Source organism: Melopsittacus undulatus, chromosome Z, assembly GCF_012275295.1.
Source record: "Melopsittacus undulatus isolate bMelUnd1 chromosome Z, bMelUnd1.mat.Z, whole genome shotgun sequence".
NCBI lineage: Eukaryota > Metazoa > Chordata > Aves > Psittaciformes > Psittaculidae > Melopsittacus > Melopsittacus undulatus.
This window is the reverse complement of record NC_047557.1, coordinates 60852114-60870526: the sequence shown is the minus strand read 5'-3', so window position 1 is coordinate 60870526 and position 18413 is coordinate 60852114. Positions and strand designations below refer to the sequence as shown.

The 18413-nt window shown below is 44.0% G+C and overlaps 2 protein-coding genes across 4 annotated transcripts in view; one reads left to right on the top strand and one right to left on the bottom strand.

Moving 5' to 3' along the window:
• Positions 1 to 4226, top strand: part of TMOD1 (tropomodulin 1) — a 29829-nt gene extending 25603 nt beyond the window's left edge. For both annotated transcript variants that reach the window (XM_034072608.1, XM_005141478.4), the window contains exons 9-10: positions 452 to 596; positions 2626 to 4226. In XM_034072608.1, the coding sequence (XP_033928499.1) occupies positions 452 to 596; positions 2626 to 2690 (210 nt within the window). In that variant the 3' untranslated portion in view covers positions 2691 to 4226. The remainder of the gene's footprint in view (positions 1 to 451; positions 597 to 2625) is intronic.
• On the bottom strand, positions 3060 to 18360 carry TSTD2 (thiosulfate sulfurtransferase like domain containing 2). Of its 2 annotated transcripts, none has more exons than XM_005141489.3 (9): positions 18204 to 18360; positions 17833 to 18116; positions 15894 to 16002; positions 13611 to 13736; positions 12465 to 12570; positions 10716 to 10834; positions 9940 to 10098; positions 8820 to 8958; positions 3060 to 7543 (listed from the first exon to the last, which is right to left on the bottom strand). In XM_005141489.3, exons 1-9 carry the CDS (start codon positions 18291 to 18293, stop codon positions 7284 to 7286), a joined length of 1392 nt encoding a protein of 463 aa, XP_005141546.1. In that variant the 5' UTR covers positions 18294 to 18360; the 3' UTR covers positions 3060 to 7283. The 2 variants fall into 2 exon arrangements, with proteins under 2 accessions (XP_005141546.1, XP_030898117.1); XM_031042257.2 differs by having other exon boundaries at positions 7421 to 7543; positions 8805 to 8958.
• Between the last annotated feature and the right edge of the window lie 53 nt (positions 18361 to 18413).

Genomic DNA, 18413 nt, shown 5'->3' with positions numbered 1-18413 from the left:
AACTAATAATATCTGTTTAATAAAACTGGAAAGTACAATGGAAAGGAAAGAGCTCCAGTGTGTTGCAGTGAGCAGGTGCTGTGGCAGGTTTAGGTCCCCCAGGGACTATGGGGTGGTAGCAAACCCATGGTGTGGTAGTAAAGCAGCTGAGCTACAGGGAGCCAAGGGGCAGGTAACAGGGAGTTCAAAATCAGTTTCTCCAGACATCTCTTAGCTGCAGATCTGTCCAAGTCTTTGGGCAAGAGGACTTATGGTAATGTCTGCTGTGGCAGTTGAAGCCACTTGATTGTACAAGGAATAGGCCAGTGGTTTGTTTCACCAGCTCCAAGTCAAGAATGCCAGATGGACCATCAGGTCTAAAGAGGGAGGAAAAGGATGGGAGATGGCAGATAAAAGTGCTCATTCTGAATTGCCTTCTGACCTGACCAGCTTGCTTTTCTGTTTTCAAAAGAGCCAGCCTTTGGGCAACAAAGTAGAAATGGAGATTGCAAGCATGTTGGAAAAGAACACCTCCCTGCTGAAGTTTGGGTACCATTTCACTCAGCAAGGTCCCCGGCTCCGCGCCTCCAATGCCATGATGAATAACAATGACCTAGGTGAGTTGGGCTGCAAGCCAGGGGCCACAGGAAGGTCCTGTGGGCAGTTCCTGGCAGGACAAGGGCAAAACTGCTTGCTTGAAAGCTCTGGTGGATGCGCTTGAATTAGGAACCATCTCTTGAAGGTGTGACAATGCCTTGCCTCTCAACAAGGGAAGCAGCCTTCACTGACTGGTTCCCTAATGCAGCTGCTGTTGGAAAGGGTTGTAGTCCAAACCTGGAGACACTGGACAGCTAGACCTCCCAGAGGCAGTGTTTTTGGCAGTAACAGTGGGTCTTGTTGGGAAGGAGTGAGAGCTGCTAACATGCTTCGGCACAGCACGTGATACAGCATATGGCACATGGATTATGAGCTGCCAGCACTTGTGATTCCTGCCAACTGCTTGTCTTCCTGTAGCTTCATTCCCACTTTAACAAGGAGATGAAAAGTAATAGAGCTGAACTTTGAAGGTAGCGGGCCTTGGCCCGCCCCCTTCGGCAAAACAAATTGGAAGTGTTTCTAAGGAGAGGTGGGAAGCCACATGGCTTTGAATTATCTTTATACCCTCAATGAAGTGATGGGAACTGCTTATGAAGCAAAATGTGGGCAAGTCTGCAAACTGCCATTTCAGCCGATGCATGCAGCAGGGGCTTTCCACGAGCTGCTGTAGAGCACTGGGAATCAGTCCCGCAGAGCAGTACTGAATGAAGCCAATATTCAGTACCAGCCATGCTGTTTACAGACTTGACAGCACCAAACTCCTTCTCAGCAGTGGCAGACAATGTATTTGGGAGAAATCAGCAGAAGTTTGCAGATACCCTTTTTGTACATGGGGAAGAATTGTGCTCCTAGGAAGCATGGCCAAACATAGGAGTATGTGCCAATTCTTCAGGGACCACACTGAATACTCAGAATTATGGTTCACTGCACATTTATTCTGCCTGTGGCTGCATTCCTGATCACTAGAGAGCTGCACCAGGAAAGGATGGCTATTTTTTGTCCTTTTGAAGAGAGCGAGGTTTTTAATGACCATGCAGCACCTGGCATTCAAAGTAATCAGCTGGATGATTTGAATCCAGTTCCTGCTGTTTATTGTTTTATTGCTCCTGCTGTTAAAGGGAAGAATTCACAAGTTGCCTTCCAGGTAAGAGTTGTGAAATTTGTCTTTATTTTTATTAAGATCTGCATTTTTTTGTCTGATCTGGTTCTTGTTTGCAGCTTGTACTCATTGGTCTGATGGTCTCTGGCAATAGCATCTCAGCTCCACACCTGAACAATGTATAAGTATAGAAAAACTTTATTTTCCTCCCTATCATCAATAGCTCCCTGCTTGTGTTCCACTCCAGTGCTCTTGCCTACTGTCACCTGATACTGGCAGAACTTGGTTTTGGTCTCACAGCTTCTGTTCTCTAAGATGCTCTGTATGAACCAACTGCGAAGGCTTTGACATTCATCCTCATGAGCTAACTTCTCCATCCCTTTATACCTTTTTTCCCCTTTTCCTTACACATTTCTTGAAAAGTAATGAGTGTAGCTCTCAGAGCTGTACATCAGCTTTAGAAGTACATATGAGGCTGCAGTGACTGTATTAACTGTGATCAAAGGGCTGGAGGCTGAAGGCTTAGGATAAGAAAAGAGGATACTTTTAATTTTTTTTTATTATTTGAAAAGGCAATTGAGAAAAACTAGCGATGGAAGAACTGTGACATCCATCTCTTGGTTTTACATCAGTTACCATCAGGTGATGCTTTGGCCAAAGTCACATTACAAACTTTGTGAACTATAATTGACTGTAGAATAAGGGAGGTAAGGCTGAAAGTAGCTTCTGGCCCTAAGAATTCATAGGGATGGAAACTTCATCTTACCTTCCTTGATTTTAAACTGTGTGAGGCTGTGTCTGCTGCTTAATGCAGGAATTCAGAAGCTGATGCTATCCTGTTTCTTTCCTGGCAGAAAGTAGGTCTCTCGGCTCCTTTCCACAGCGGGTAAGCCAAGCCTGCCATCCACGTCTTCCTGTCACTGTGACTGATTCCTCTTCTTCTTTTTCAGTGAGGAAGCGAAGACTTGAAGAGTTGAACGGGCCTATTTTTCCCAAGTGCAGAACTGGAGTGTAATTCCTGGCTGTGGAGGTCATTCCCGGTGATCTGTTCTACACTGTGGAAATCTAAAGGCAATAAGTGCCTTGACAGAGTATTTGTGGTGCCTCAGTTCTGTTTTATGCACTATCAATCAGTTTAAATTAACTAGTGGCTGTAGTTGAAGATTTTACCCAGTAGGACTGTTGATGTTTTCTGTAGAGTTGGAAACTATTCAAGCCAATTTTATGCAGTCTCAGTTTTGAGTACATCCCAGTGTAAAAGTTATTCTTAATTAACCTAGGACCTAATTTTCCTATAAACTTCCTGCACAGTGTTTCATACAGTCAGGATGCGGTATGCATGAGTGAAACAAACAACTGCTCCACACTAATTACAGAAGTGTTAAAAAAATACTTTATTTTTTCCCCCCCAAATTGATCTCAACCAACTATGGAGGAACAATTAGTTTAACAAGCACTTCTACTACCTGGAAACATGGCTAATTTAAAGAATTGTGAATTACAGGTTTTTACTGACCTTTGCTGAGGCAATTTGTTGGAGGTGCTGTTTCAAGCACATCCTCATGTTTCATTTTCTCCACCCCCTTATTATAAGGAACTTAAGGCCACCAATTATAAAAAGAAAAGTCTCAAAATTGAGTGGTTTAGGATTGGCTAATAACCCTTCTACCCTATCAATGTCTTCTACCCTATCCATGCCTGAAGAAAACAGTCACCTTTAGAGAAGTGACGCAAATCCTAAGCCCACAGAGATGGCCAAACTAATTATCTAATTCTTACTTGTTCAGTTTCCTCATGTTAAAAGTGTGTGTCTAAATACTCACTGGAAACAAGTCACATTCTTTCTCTTCGCTGTTTTGTCTGAATGACCATGTCCACTAAATTTTGTTCTGATGGGGATTTTCTTTTACTGCCATTCCTAATGTCTGCCTAAGTGCAACAATAAATGTACCCTAGAAGAGCTGGTCAATGAAATAGCCCAACTCTGAACTTACACTGCATACAGTCTGATAGCTTTCTGTCAGACAGTCTACCACCCACCATCTAGCCTGGGAGGAATTCACCAGACATGCAGTGGACCCAGCCCTATCCCATCCAAAACTCCTGCTATTAACCTGGGTGGGATCCTGCTCTGTAGGAAGAGTCTCCTGTTAGAAGCACTGCCATACTAAAGCCTTATTCCTGGTCTGATGACATGTCCTAGAAAATGTTTTCACTTGCTAGGTATCTGTCTGTATGCATCTGCTAAGAGTGAAGTTTTGCAGCCTTTGACGCATACCCCTGCAAAGTCCCACAGATTCCTTTAGGCCTTGTGCACAAATACCACCTGTGATTTAGCTCTGACCAGTGAAACAGAGCAACACTATACCTTCAGCAGTGTGGGAAACGTGTTTGTTGCTCTTCAAAGCTTAATAAATGCACCCATGGTGTCAAATAAAGTGCTTCACCGTAGCTTTTTCCCCCTACCCTGAAAGTTCCTATCAGAAAATGAAAAGAATACAAGAGAAAAATACTTGAAAACATATTGAAGATTAAAGAAAAATAAACTAAACTGGTGGACAGCCTCTTTCTTCCATATGCACTGCAAAGACTTCAAAATGGTCAACTAATTCATCAAACCTGAGCCACAATTTCAGTGGAGCCATCTACTTAGATCTGCATGGTACAGGCTCAGTTCTTCCATGGGCTTCTGACAAATATAAATGCTATCTTATCCTGGGAAATCCTGACAGTGCTAAGACATGCAAGGAGACTCATCTGCAGAGCAAGGAGCACTACATGGATACTACAATAGCATTTTTTCCCTAAGTGAAAAAACCCTTGAGGAGGAAAAAAAAAGCAAGAACCTTGTCCTGTGTTTCACAATAGTAGCACCTAAATTAACCATGCAGCCCAAACCTATAGTAAGGTGGCAGGAATCCTGAGCTGATTAATTCCTATAGAGCCACTTTGCTGAAAAATGCATGCGAGAGCTGTGTGGAGATGAGCTGTGCTGAGAAGCATCAGGTTTTGTGGTGAAAGGCATCAAGCTGTGCAGTGATGGAGCTACAAAATGGTGATGCTTGGGAGCAAATGGGTCACTGAGCCAGGAGCTCTCCAAGAAAAGGGAAAAGAAGCATCCTGCTGACTGCAGTATCTGGCAGTCACAGCCAATGCTGCTTAACTCTCACCTCTCCTGGAGCTAATGTGCCTTCTCTCAGGCACTACCCCTGAGTTGCTTGGCATCCACCACACAGCATTTCGTATGGCAAGTTCTTATTTGTATTAATCTGACAAAACTAATTCAAAAGCATGATAGAGAAGCTGCTCATGGGCTCACAAGAGGGAAGCTAGGGATTTCTCTTACCCCACTTCTTCCCTCTCTGCAACAGATGGAACCTGGCTTTACGAGCCTCCATCTGTACACCTCAGACCCTTCCCCCCCCTTGCCTTAAGTGCAGCAAGGACCAGAAGAGGCCCCATGGTTCCCCTCTGACTTTGAGGTAGACTCGGCAGCTGCCAGGAACTCTCAGAATTGTACCTTATAGCCAGGTCTACCAAATGGCAGACAGCTAGGTAGGTTTCAGCATTTATTTCTGCAAAATCAAGCACCTCCAACATACCAGTTGAAATATATTTGTGCAGTACTTTAAAAATTACAGTGGAAGCACTAAAGGTTATTTAGCATCACAGGAGTTTACATATAAAATATAGTTGTTGCCATTCTGTACTGACAAAAGGTATACAAACAGCCTTCCAAACAGATTACAGTGTTCCAGCCTTGCTGACAGACTGAGTTATAATCTTGTGTTCTTTTCAGCTTACTATACGAAGAGAGTACAGTATGCAAGCCAGGCACTCCCAGCAGTGCTCTAGACCAGGCCTGCATGTACAGTTTGCATATTTTCCCACAAGTATTCCAGTCCTCAAAAACACAGAGGTTAACTGGCCAGCAAAGCTTGGCAAGGAAGATCCAAGGAGACCTGCTTAGACTTCTGCTGAAGGTGTCGACTAAGGGAATTTTCCAGTTTCTTCTCCAGTATGGCTTGTGCACACATTTACTATTAAATACCACCCTAGAAAGCTCTCCAGAGGAGATATTCATAAGTTTCAGCTTTGCTTCATGAAGGGAAGGGTCATAAAAGCAGTTGCTGAACCACTGATTTCTTGGTAACAATACTGGAAGTCAGAAGAAATGCTTGCTATGGCTTTAATGGAACCAATGGCCCTGCCTGTAAGTTGCCAGCTGAGACAACAACAAGGCTGAATTAATAGCACTGAGGGAAAGGTTACAATCTGCATGAAAATAACCTTGCCCTAATTGTGATTAAGGAACTGCAGAAACCTGAGTAAACTGTTTTCTTGCTTTGAAAAGCAGTTGCAAGTAAAAAACCCCCCAAAAAACCCAGCAGTGTGATTTCACTTCCTAACGACTAACTACTATTCAGTACCATGAATGACAGTAAGTTTCTAAGAAATTTTTCAGTCCAGACATATCTTCTAAACTATTAATAAAACCTTTCTGTACATTCTACGGCATGAGGCACACAAAGCAGCAGCTGGACAAGTACTTTGAGCTCATATGCTGTGGATCCCTTCAAAGACAATTTCTTCACTCATAGGAGCTGGAAATCGCAGACATCTCTATAGGTTGTGTTTTTCAAAAGCTTAATTACAAAGCACAGATGCTCCCCAAATCTTGAATTATTTAACTCGAATAAAGGATCCTGTATTCTCCTTATAGTCGCTAGTGACATTTATGCACACGTCAGCATCACTGCTAGTGTCACAGTGCTGGTATTTTGACAGTCTCTGTGCTCCTTTCTTTGTGTGTCTCGGTTCCAACATGCTTCAAGCTGTTGTTTTTTTCTAGTGCAAGCAGAGCTGTGCCCTGGATATTTGATGTACAGACAAATTGAGGAAAACAACAATTCCTGGAGAAACAGAACACTGGAATGAGGATTGCTTTTGCTGCTCATCCTACAGATCACACCCAAGAAGTATGATGGGACAAGACATGTGGGCCTTTGCTCCAGCTACCAGAAGGATCCTTACTCTGCCTTCAGCCAGTTTTAGGCGGGAGTTAAGTCAGACTTCGTGTAACTACTCCTTGCTTCTCACTGGTATAAAGCAAGGGAGGCAGGCAGATGGTGTGTACATGGAAATATCTTCAGCTCCAATCCAGTCATGTACCCACACCAAACTGACACATCTGCTGTTTTCACACCCTAACTACTGAAGCAAATGCATGATCAATGGAGAGGTGGGACAGATCAATCTCCATGCAGGAGGAAAAGAATAGAATTCTTCTCATGTCCTTTCAGTTTCTTTTGAATTGTGAGCATCTGTGTCCCATCACACAAACTCCACTCCAAAATCCCCGTGATAGAGGCCACACTACAAGGCCCAAGAAAGGGAATCTTGTAGTGCTAGTGGTGGGTTGGGCACACTGGTAATTTATGGTCAAGTAATGGATGGTTTCAGCACATACTCTAAGTTTAAAGGCAGCACATGAACAAGACTTTCCAAGCCAACATATTTTCATGATTTCCAAACCTAACTGAGTAACAGGGATCTGGTTATTGAAGCCCTTTGCATTAACACGTGTCAGATTAGCTAATGAAATGGCTTAATTTTTTCCTGCCACCAGTGTCCTTTGAGAGACGTCTTCAATAGGCACCCTTAGCCTTCTCCTTGTACAATCACATTCCTCTTTAAGTATCTGTCCTGAAGCTTTTGAAGTCAATTTGAGCTCTTTCTCTTGACAAACAGGACAGCAGGCTGTAAGACCTTTGTTTCGACAACTTGGACATGCCAGGACAAGCTGCCGGCAGTGCTGGCTGGAACAAAGTTTATACTGGTCCCACAGCTCCCCACAGTATCTGCATGCTGGAAGGAGGAGGAAAAGAAGAAGTTAACACCCATACTGCCCTATCTGTCCCCCTTGCAGAGGGTTCTCCATGGCACACAGGGCTGCCAACTCTCATCTGAGTGGTTATCTATTATCTTCCAGGCTTTTAATTCCTGGTTAGCTTGATCTGCTAGAACCTAGCTCATTTTTAGACTTCTGATTTTCTGGTAAGGTCCTTGTTGCCAAGAAGAAGAAAAATATATTGGTGGTAATTAAGCCAGCATGCAGGAATGTTGACTGCTTGGGAAGGCGATACCATGGGACTTTCTTCCACCTAAAAGCAATGACTTGTGCAAATGTGGTGTCATTTGGAGTCCTGGTAGTATCCTTCCAAAACATCCCAGGTTTTAAGCCTTTCACTGAAAGCTGCAGCCCAGTTTAGCTGTACCATCAAGAAGGTGCCTACCCCAACACTTCCCCTTGAAATTTTCGTAGGGATGGCTGTGATGTATGCAGAGAGCATTCTGTTTCTACACCAAGCCAGGCACCTTCAAGATATATACGGTAACTGCAGAGGAGGAATGGGAGGTTAGGCTCAAGAAGCTACCCACTCAAAAGAAAAACAGCACTGCTTTATAAAAGGGGTTGGGGCAAATTCCATCTACATGTACATAGCAACTGAGAAGAAAAAAAAAACAGGTAATTCATCTGCAGTATCTGAAAAGTGATCCCAGCCAGAAGTCCAGGCAAAGATCTTAACAGCTTCAACTAGAGGTCACTAATTCTACAGGGTACAGAAACCTTTAAGACATGAAAAAAAAAGTGCTGTAGAGCTTAGTGCCCCCACTCTTGAAGTGCCTGGCAATCAGTGCTGATGTTCAGTAAGATTACAGAGAACAGAGGAGCAGAAAACAGCTGACACCAGGAGAACTACTTAATGCTTCAGTCCCTTGGCCAACCACAGGCTGATCAGCACCGTGGGGATCAAGTGGGTAACAACAGTAGTAGTGCTTGATGTACGCCTCCATTGCTGCAGGTGGCTTGTTACAGCATCTGTTCTACAGGGGATGCTCCTTTTTACTGCTCCAGTTTTAGGGAACTCTGTTTAGTGAACCCCTTTTCTCTCATTTCTGTTTTATGTGTTAAAGCCATAGAGTTGGTAGTTATCATGAAAAGAGATAGCACTAAAACAAGAAATCAAGTATCAAGAAGAACTACACAGGCTACTACTACAGGCTGTCCCATCCTGCACATCTCTGTGGGAACCACTGACATAGCTTCCCTGCCTTCTGCACTTACATTATCTAGTCCTACCTGAGATGATATCTTCATTGGAACAAATGGCATAACGATCATCAAATACAAACAGCTTCCCCCTGTAGAATCCATCTGGGAACTCTTCCAGGTATTTGTGAATTCCACCTTTTAGCTGGTAAACCTCTCTGCACACTGCCTGTTTAAAGCATATTAGCAGAAAAGCTGAAGGACAGATCACTGATGGTGTGGCACCATTCCCAAAGCAAATGTTTTAAATGCCAGGGATCAACCAATAGCAGCAGCTTCTCAGTCATCATCAGATGATCCGTACCACATGCACCCACAGCTCTAGGCAGTGCCACCAGAGATTACATGGCAGCTCCACAATGCTGAATTGTTCACATGAACCCAAATGTGCATTTAAAGTTCCAGTTAAAAAAAGACCTGTAACCTCCTCAGTTGAAGGAGGTTTAATGCATCACAGATCAAATACTTTTGAAACTCTGAATCTCTGCTTATTCTGCTTTTACGTGGCAAGCTGTCAGCTGGAGCAGTATTTCTCAGAGTTCACACTGATGCAGCAGAATTAAAAAAAAAAAAAAAAAAAGGAAAAAAGTCAAGGTTTAAATCTCCAGAGAACACTGGAACAATCTCTGGAGCTGTTCCCTTGCTCCTTGAGGGAAGGATCCAGGAGAAGAGTGGGATGTAAAGTGCAATTAGAACAATGTAATGTGCTGGATTTAGTTCCACAGCACTGCAAAAGCCCTGACGGGCAGATTTTCACCACTCTGAGGTGCCCAAGCTGTGCAGTAATGACCACAGAACATAACCACGTAAGACAGAGCTTGTGGAAGCTCTGCAGAATGCTCTTAAGCTCTCCTTAAACACCGCTACAATGGTTAGGGCAGACTTAACATCTTCTCACCAAATGGGTTATATAATTATTTTCACAGATCAATCACTGCCGTGACACTAGTCCATGCAAATCATCCTGAGCTGCATTAAGCTACCCATGTCCTTGAGAGACAGCATGAAGCAAATGTGCGTCAGAGGCATTTATCTCCTCACCTGCTCACTGAGCAGTTTGTGCTCATTAAGAATTTACCAGCAAAAGAAAAGACAGCTGCTCTTAAAGCAGTCTCAACTTGACACCTGTGCCCTCAGAACAGCTTCTCACCTTGCTCCGTAGGTAAGCAGAGCCTCTTTCACAACGAATCCCTCCCGTGCAGTACATCAGGACACGCTTGTCTTTGAAAAGCTCCAGGTTTTCATCTACATAGCTGGGAAAATAGCTGAACTTCCTGATATCTGGAGCCAGGCAGCCCTGGAAATGCCCCTGCAATAACACCCAATGGCCATGTGACTTGTTATAAAGCAGACTTGCATGGTAAGGTCTATGCCTTGAACTAGAGAAGTAACATACATCTGGGCCACAACATTTGGCTCCCTGCAGGTGCTTTAGGTTGCATTCATGTAGAAAAATACCTGTTGAATCTGTAAGAAGATTCCAGGGACAGCATGTCTCTTCATTCAAACATGAAAGAGGGTGCTAAGCAGAGCAGAACTGTCAGAGAGAGGATAAGCCACAACACTGCAAGAGGGTTGGTGGGTGTGACAGGATGCCCCTATTTTTTTTGATGTATGGGGCAAGACAAAATTGCTGAGAAGCATCTTTACATGTTATTCTAGTTTTAGTTCAAACTGTATGATATTCACTGCTAATGTTGTATATACTGCTTTGTCTTCTTCCAGCTCCAAGCTGTATAAGCACTTAGCCAGGCAATCTCTGTAAGTGGCTGAGCAGGTCCTCTGCTGCTTGTTTCAAATACTCATTAGTGAACTGAACTTTGCACATATTACAGCCAATCCGGAATCCAGTGATTCCCCGACAATGTGAAATGCTTCTCACCAGTTGCTGTAACACACTCCAAGAAGCAGGCAAACAATACTTACTATTTTACTTTCATAGAAGTTCCTACAGTCCAGCAAGATGGTATCACTTTGTCCTAGACTGGCCTGAGACAAATAATGTTCAACTTCTTTATGAAATTCCTGAGGGGATAAATGGATTCCTTAAAAAAGGAAAGGAAAAAAAGGGGGAGAAAGGAAGGAAGAGAAAAGGATGTGAGAAGCGGAACTACGAAACACTGTTATGTACAATCTTGCTGATACATACTCTCCTCAGATTTCCAAACAAAAATTTTCTATGACAGTTTACAGGCTTTTCATCCCAACTCAACCAGCCAAGGTTACCCGTATTTGGCTTCCTATTGGCAAATGAAAGAAAACACAACACTGTTCCACATTACAGAAGCAGCAGCAGACAGGCTCCTGTCTTTATGATCTTTGTTACATCCCCCTGGCAACTCTTACAGTTGCAAGAGTGAAAAATGTCTCCCTTCCCTTTGCTCATCTTTTGTTACATTTGGAGGCACAGAAGCATACAGAAATGCATTTTTTTCAAATAAACTCTGTTGATAAAAATAGAAAATTTTCATAAGAATGTATTAAGGTTTCTCAGCTTTCAGGATGCTTAGACTTAAAACTCCCAACCTACTGAAAACCAAAAAACCTCACCCACCAAATCCTTTATTAAAAAAAACCCTACAAGCAACCTGACAAAGTAGGGAACCATCTCCATAAACCACTCTAAAATATGAAGAAAAAAAGGGAAAAAAGAAAAAAAAAGAAATATGCAAACATACATCCCACAAACTGCCAAAAAAGGGGAAAAATAATCTTCTGCTAAAACCAAAGAAAGACACTGTTGAAATTTACCACCAACAAAACCTGTTGGTGGAAAAAAGGCCAAATCTGCTCTGTTAATTGCTATTTACTGTGCTCACGCTTACCACCTACGTAAGTGCCCTCATACCATAGCCCTCATGCTTACCACCTCATAGCTTACCACCTATGTAAGTGCCCTCATACATAGATGTTACTACATCTTACTGGGCGTAATCCATACTAAGCAGCTACAAGTAGCAGAAAACAAATGTGGCTTCTGTTAGGGGGATGGCATGAACCTGACACAGGAGATCAAGTTCCTTTTTACTCTAACAGGCAGGAATATGGCTGTTAACTCTAACTCAAGTAAAGCAGTCAAGTCAGCCGTAACATAACATATGTTATGTCCTTAGCATAGGAACATGGATCCACTATAAGACTCCAAGGAGACCTCTTCCTATACAACTTGGTTCTCACTGCAACCTAACTACAATGAAAGAAGCATTGAGGCTCTTTATATGGTGTCAATTCTGAGCAGCCTAAGCACCCACAGAACGTTTAAAATAAACATAAATATATTCAAGCATTGAAATGTCTTTCCTAAGCATCACATAGCTTCACTTTACACCTTGCCTTTAGGAAGAGCCCAATTACTTATTCCCTGACTAAAGTACAAGGTATGTCTCTATCCCAAAACGAAGTAACTGCTTGACATGCATTAAAACTATTACTTTTTTCAACAAAAAAGAAAGTTAATTCCAACATTCTTCATGGCAGCTCACCTGGCAAACCAAAACCTGGGCCAGCAAATTCCCTGGACCAGTAACTTTTGACTACTAGTAAGAAATCCACTTCTTTATTTGCTTCTCCTGTGTCCTGACCACTGCAGAAGGCAATGTCTCTGATGAAGGTATTTTATTCTTCATTTACCTCTCACTTGGATGAGAGGGTTTATTTTTCAATAAATGAACTTACCAGTTTCTTTGTAAGACACTATCTTTGGATCAATGCCCATAGGTACAATTTCTTTGAATACTCCAACTCGAAGGTCCGTGAAACAGTGAGCTCCTCCTGCACTGCTCTAGGAAATTAAACACAAAAATAAACCACCAAACCTTGTCAGGTGTTAAGATTAAAATTGCCCATTCATTTAAGTTCTACAACTCACTAGAATACGAGTGTGTCTTGGTGGCTGAGGGCAAGAAAAGTCTCTCCTACTGAAATCCACACTCTAAATCCTGAGGTTTAGGCAATGGACCCCTATCACGGACTGCAGACAGGTGTCTTAGGCTATACCGCAGGTGAGACAGGCACCATTTGGCATGAGGTGCAGACTTACTGTGGAGTTGGAAGTAGAAGACATCTTAGTCAGAAATAATGTCACAAGCACTGTTACAAGACAGTCAAGGCCCTTGCAGAGCATGCTGCAAATAGAACTGTGTGGAGAAGAAAAATGCTGTACGAGCAGAGACCAGTACCTACAGTGCTGAGGCAGCAAAAGCCTACCAGAATGCCGTCTGGTGCCAGCCACAGCTGCCATCACCATCTGAAGACAGCAGTATGCACATATGCTTAGGCTTAAGCAGAAGTTAGCACTTCTCCCTCCAGTCAGGCACTAACTGAGAAACTCTTGACTCTGCCTGTGTATTTTCTCTAGAAGACATCCAATTCATGGAACACCTAAGTGTACATAAAGGCCTGCATGACCTTAAAGCAGTAGGCTTCTAGGCAAGCATCTCAAAATAGGGCAAAGAGGAAAGTGTGGAAATACTTTGTGCAGATAAGCATACATTGTGATGGTTTTGGTAGTCAAGCTGGAGTAAATGCTTGTTGAAGGATGATGGAGATGAAGGACACTCCCTCATGCACCTGTACGGGGTCTTTGCAGCTGCACCCACAGCTGCCAAAGCTTGTAGCTGGTTCTATCACTGCTCATGCTAACTGCTACTGCTGGTGAAAACTGGCAAAGATACCTAAACTAAACAAGGTTAGGAACCCTAAACTTAGATCAATGCTGGGAGATATAAGTAGAAGTAAGGCTATCATGAAGCAATGTGCTTATTCATCAAAAATTAAATGTCCTACATTAACAGTGCCTACGTAGGAATTATTTTTTCATACCTTGAAATCCTCTTGGCACAAAATGTCTCTGAACAGAGGATGAGAAAGCATAGCTTCAACGTAGAGATTAGTAGCTGCTTTGCTTCCACCAACTGTCCCATTAATCCCTTCCGAAGCAACTCGTACCTGGGAGGCAAGAGGAGAAGCGGCAGCTAAGGCTTGGTAACAGCAAAAAAGAGATCACAGTGAAATTAGCAAAATCTGCCTGGGTGACGAAAGGCAGACACAGAAGTATGCTCTGAAAAGAGACTACTGAGGAGGGGGGAAAAAAAGATGGTTATACTGGAGCTGAACATTAAAAAAGACAGTAAATAAAACAAGAATAGAAACTTATCAATCACTTTTGAGTCATTTCAAAAGAATCACGTTAAGACAGCCAGATGACCTTGTGCAATAAACAGCTAAATGCTAACTGGTTGATAGGCAAACCCTGCAGTCAGCATTAAAATCCCCACTGGAGGTCTGTCTCAGGAAGAACAATAGGACTGTGCCCAATGACTCACACAGTTCACAGGAAAATGTGAATACGCATAATATTGCATGTAATATTAAATTTCAGTGAGTCATTTTATCTCCTGCACTGACAAATGAACAAAAACTCCAAATTGGTAAAAAACCCAAAAAGGTTGAATATAAAAGACAAGCTAAAAACCAACTGATTGATAAGGCAAATGCTGTACCAGTCTTGGAGATGAGAAAAAAAAAAGCCCACTGATATTGAGAAAAATACCAACCACCAGATAGCATAGCTGAGCAAAAATACAGAAGTGAATGAGTCAAGACACTTCACCCTCAGACCTGTGCTGGTATAGAGCAGGGTATGTGCCTGCTCTTGGCAAAGAATAAAGAAAACTACTTAGGAAGACAAGACACAGATAAAACTAATCTCCTGCTTTGAGTTGCCCCTGAAAAAAAATTCTCCTTTCCACTGACAGTTTTGTGAGGCTGAAATTCACCTTTGCACACATCTTCAAAATGCCAGCTAGATGGAGCCAACTACCTTCTTTAGTCTGCCAGAAAAGAACAGACTGTGAGGGAGGAGCACTGCTATACTACAATGTGGTCTTAGGTGTCAGCTGCTTTTCTCTCGCTCCTGAGAGTATGGATTACAGCTTGGTGTAGCGATTCTGACTGGAAGACGCACTGAGGAGTTAGTGATACACATAACATGCAGCCAGCACAGACCTGTGCTGTATGGCACTGCACCTTCAGCTTGACCTTCAGGCTGCATTGTGCTGCACGTATACTTTAGCCACAGGACAAACACAGCCCAATAATCCTAACGAAGACACACACATGCAGCTCCCTGTTGATACACTGGTGATTATGCCACCTGTGTGTCCTTGCTTTTATCTGAAAGTGCATCAAGAAGTTATCTTGTGTTTGTCCTTTCTGTTTTGACAGTATGAGTGATGTTTAAAAAGTCTTTGACAGTTTAAACTATGGAAATGGGATAACACTTGCACGGAGAGGTCTGCACAATGTCCTGTATGTGGATCAGAGGTTCACTCAGTGCTGCACAACCTGGGGCTCTCAGCATCAAAAGGTATCATAGAATTATTTATGTTGTTAAAGCTCATCCAGTTCCAGCCCTCCTGTCACAGGCAGGGAAACCTTCCACAGGCAGGTACACCTTACACTAGAACAGGTTGCTCCAAGCCCTGTCCAACCTGGCCTTGAACACTGTCAGCGATGGGCCAGCCACAGCTTCTCTGGGCACCCTGTGCCAGTGTCTCACCACCCTCACAGGGTAGGATTTTTTCTTAACACCTCATCTAAATCTCCCTTGTCAGTTTAAAGCCATTTCCCCTTGTCCTGTCACTACAAGCTTTTGTAAAAAATCCTTCTCCAGATTTCTTGTAGGTCCCTTTAGGCACTGGAAGCTGCTCTAAGGTCTCCCCTGAGCCTTCTCCAGGCAGAACAAGCCCAACTCTCTCAGCCTGTCTCCATAGGAGACATGCTTCAGTCCTCTGGTCATCTTCATGGTCCCCCTCTGGGATCGCTCTTACAGGTCCATATTCCCTCTTGTGTCAAGAAGCCCAGAGCTAGACACAGTAAGACTGTTTGCATTACTTTCTTTATCTTTGTAGCATTAGCTCTTAAATAGTTAATAATAGTGTAATTTCAAATTATACTTTACAGAGCCTGAGTGCCTTTCTTAATGGATTATAACAGACCAACACCTTCTACTGCAAAATACTTGGTTCTCCACATCACATTGCCCTGAACTCAGCAAAGAAGATGTTTCTTTAATAAGAACACAACGGTTGCTTAAAACATTACCTTGCCAGTGAGATGCAGATGCTGGCACAGAGCCTTTTGCCAAGCACAGAGTTCCTCTGGATCCTTCACCTCACAGTAACAGTAGTACAGAAGTACTTCTCCCACCTTGCTGTCCACAGCATGGCAAAAATGAACGAATAGAAAAAATAATGTTAGGGTTGAAAACCAGGAAAATATACTATTAGCAGCAACCATTCAAAAAAAACAGTTTTCTTCTAGCAGACGGAGAGAGAGAAACAAAGCACTAAGTAAACATTAGAGGAATTAGCTCTGCTGGGTTTGATTTCAGGACTGCTTACAAAATTAACTCATCATGGCCAGTGGCCTACTCAAGTTTCTCTCAACACAGGAAACAGAAACTGCTTGTTTTCTGTGTACACAAGTGTCCCATTAAATGCTCAATTTGCAAACTTGCAACTGACAATTTAAGCCCTTGCACTACCTGACTTTAAAACCCCAAAACTTTTCGTGCTCATGATTCTGAGTATCAGAAACTGAATTCTCTCCCAGTCCGAAACATCTTTGTGAACCTACTTATCAGTAATAAATGAGCTCTTAAAGCACGTCAATGAAGGACCCGCAATTCTGCTCTTTTCTGTTACGGTCTTTCCTTACTGGTAGACCCTAAGCCATCAAGTAACCTGCACAAGTTTGCTTTAACAACCCGGGATGATATGGCTCTGATAGCTCACTCTTCTGAAGCTCCTGCCTTTACCCCTTTCCCATGAAAAGAAAAATGCAGTGTATCTACTTCTTTATGAGCACAGCAGTAATTTGTATGTTTTGTATAGGACTGAGCAGTTGTTGCGGTTTAAGCCCAGCTGATAACTCAGCACCACGCTGCTGCTCCTTCCCTATCCTCCCCCCTACTCCAGGTGGGATGTGGAGGAGAATCAAAAGAATGTAAACTCCACAGGTTGAGATAAGAACAGTCCAGTAGCTAAAGTATAATACAAAACTACTACTGCTACTACTAGTAAGGGAAATAACAAGGAGAATATAAAACTGGAAAGGAAAAAAAAAAACAACAAAATAAAAATAAACACAAGTGACGGATACACAATACAATTGCGCACTACCCAGCCCGACCTGAGCAGCAATCTGCCCTTCTGGGTGACTCCCCCCAGTTTATATACTGAGCATGGTGTGCTGTGGTATGGAATAGCCCTTTGGCTAGTCTGGGTCAGGTGTCCTATCTCTGCTCCCTCACGGCTTCTTGTGCTTCTCATTGGCAGAGTGTGAGACTAACAAGTCCTTGATCAGAGTAAACATCATTTAGCAAAAACCAAACCATCTGCATGTTATCAGCAAAAACACTGTGCCACCTACTAAGGAGAAAAAATACTGTTACAGCTGAATCCAGGACAGCAGTTGTGAAATGAATTCAAGTCAAGTGACTCCTAGAGTCACCTACACCTGCTGATTTAACGAACTATCTCAGGAAGGTATCCAAAACATATGTTGATCTGAAAAAGTATCAGGGAAGACTCTGTATCTTATACTGAACTTCATAAAAAGTAGTACTGGCAGAAGAGCACATAAAGGTCTTTACAGCTGCCTGAAAGGAGGTTGTAATGAGATGGGGACTGTTCTCTCAGGTAACAAGTGACAGAACAAGAGGTAAAACTCAAGCTGCATCACGGGAGGTTTAGACTAGACATCAGGAACAATCTCTTCACAGAGAGGGGATCAGGCACTGGAACACGCTGCCCGGGGAAGTGGCAGAGTCACTGTCCCTGGAAGTGCTTCATACCCCGTGTAGATGAGGCCCCTCAGTGACATGGTTTAATGGTGGTCTCGGCAGTCCTGGGTTTGACTTGATCATCTTAAAGCTCTTTTCCAACCTAGCTCATTCTACGACTAACTCTCTGATTTTAAACCGTAAGCAGCCCAACACCCCGCTCCCGGCCAGTCTCCAAACGGCGGCGGGCTTTTTTACCTCGTCAGATCATCGTGGCCAACGTGGCTGGTGTCTGGCAGCGCCCAGGAGATCTCGGGCGCTCCCCGGCAGTGCCCCTGTGTCCCGTCCGCGCTGTCAGCGGGGCTCCCTTCAGCCGCTGCGCGCTGCCCGACGTCCCCGCCATGCTGCAGAGCCACATGTCGGTGAATACCGGACAGCTCCTCAAAGCCCTGCCGGCAGCACCGCCACCGCACGCCCTCTCCGCCGGGAGCATACCGGGCTGCGACCGGCACCTCCTTCGCTTTGACGAACAGGGAGAACGCCTGGAAGGCACGGCAAGCGGAGACCACCCGTTAACAGCGCTGCCCAGCGCCAGGCCCCCAGCCCCGGTCCCTCCGAGCATGACCCACCTTCCTGCGGGCGAACGCGCGCTGCTTCCTGGCGGCGGCGCCGTCGGGCGGAGGGGCAGCGCCGGCAGCGGAGCCCTCGAGCGGCACCATCTCCGCCTCGGGACGGGGGGGGCGGCGCCCCGCCGAACGGGAGGCGCCCGCGAAGTTTCTGGTTCGCACCGCCCCAACCCCCCCGGAAGTCCCGCGGCCCGGCGCGCGCACCGCCGCGCG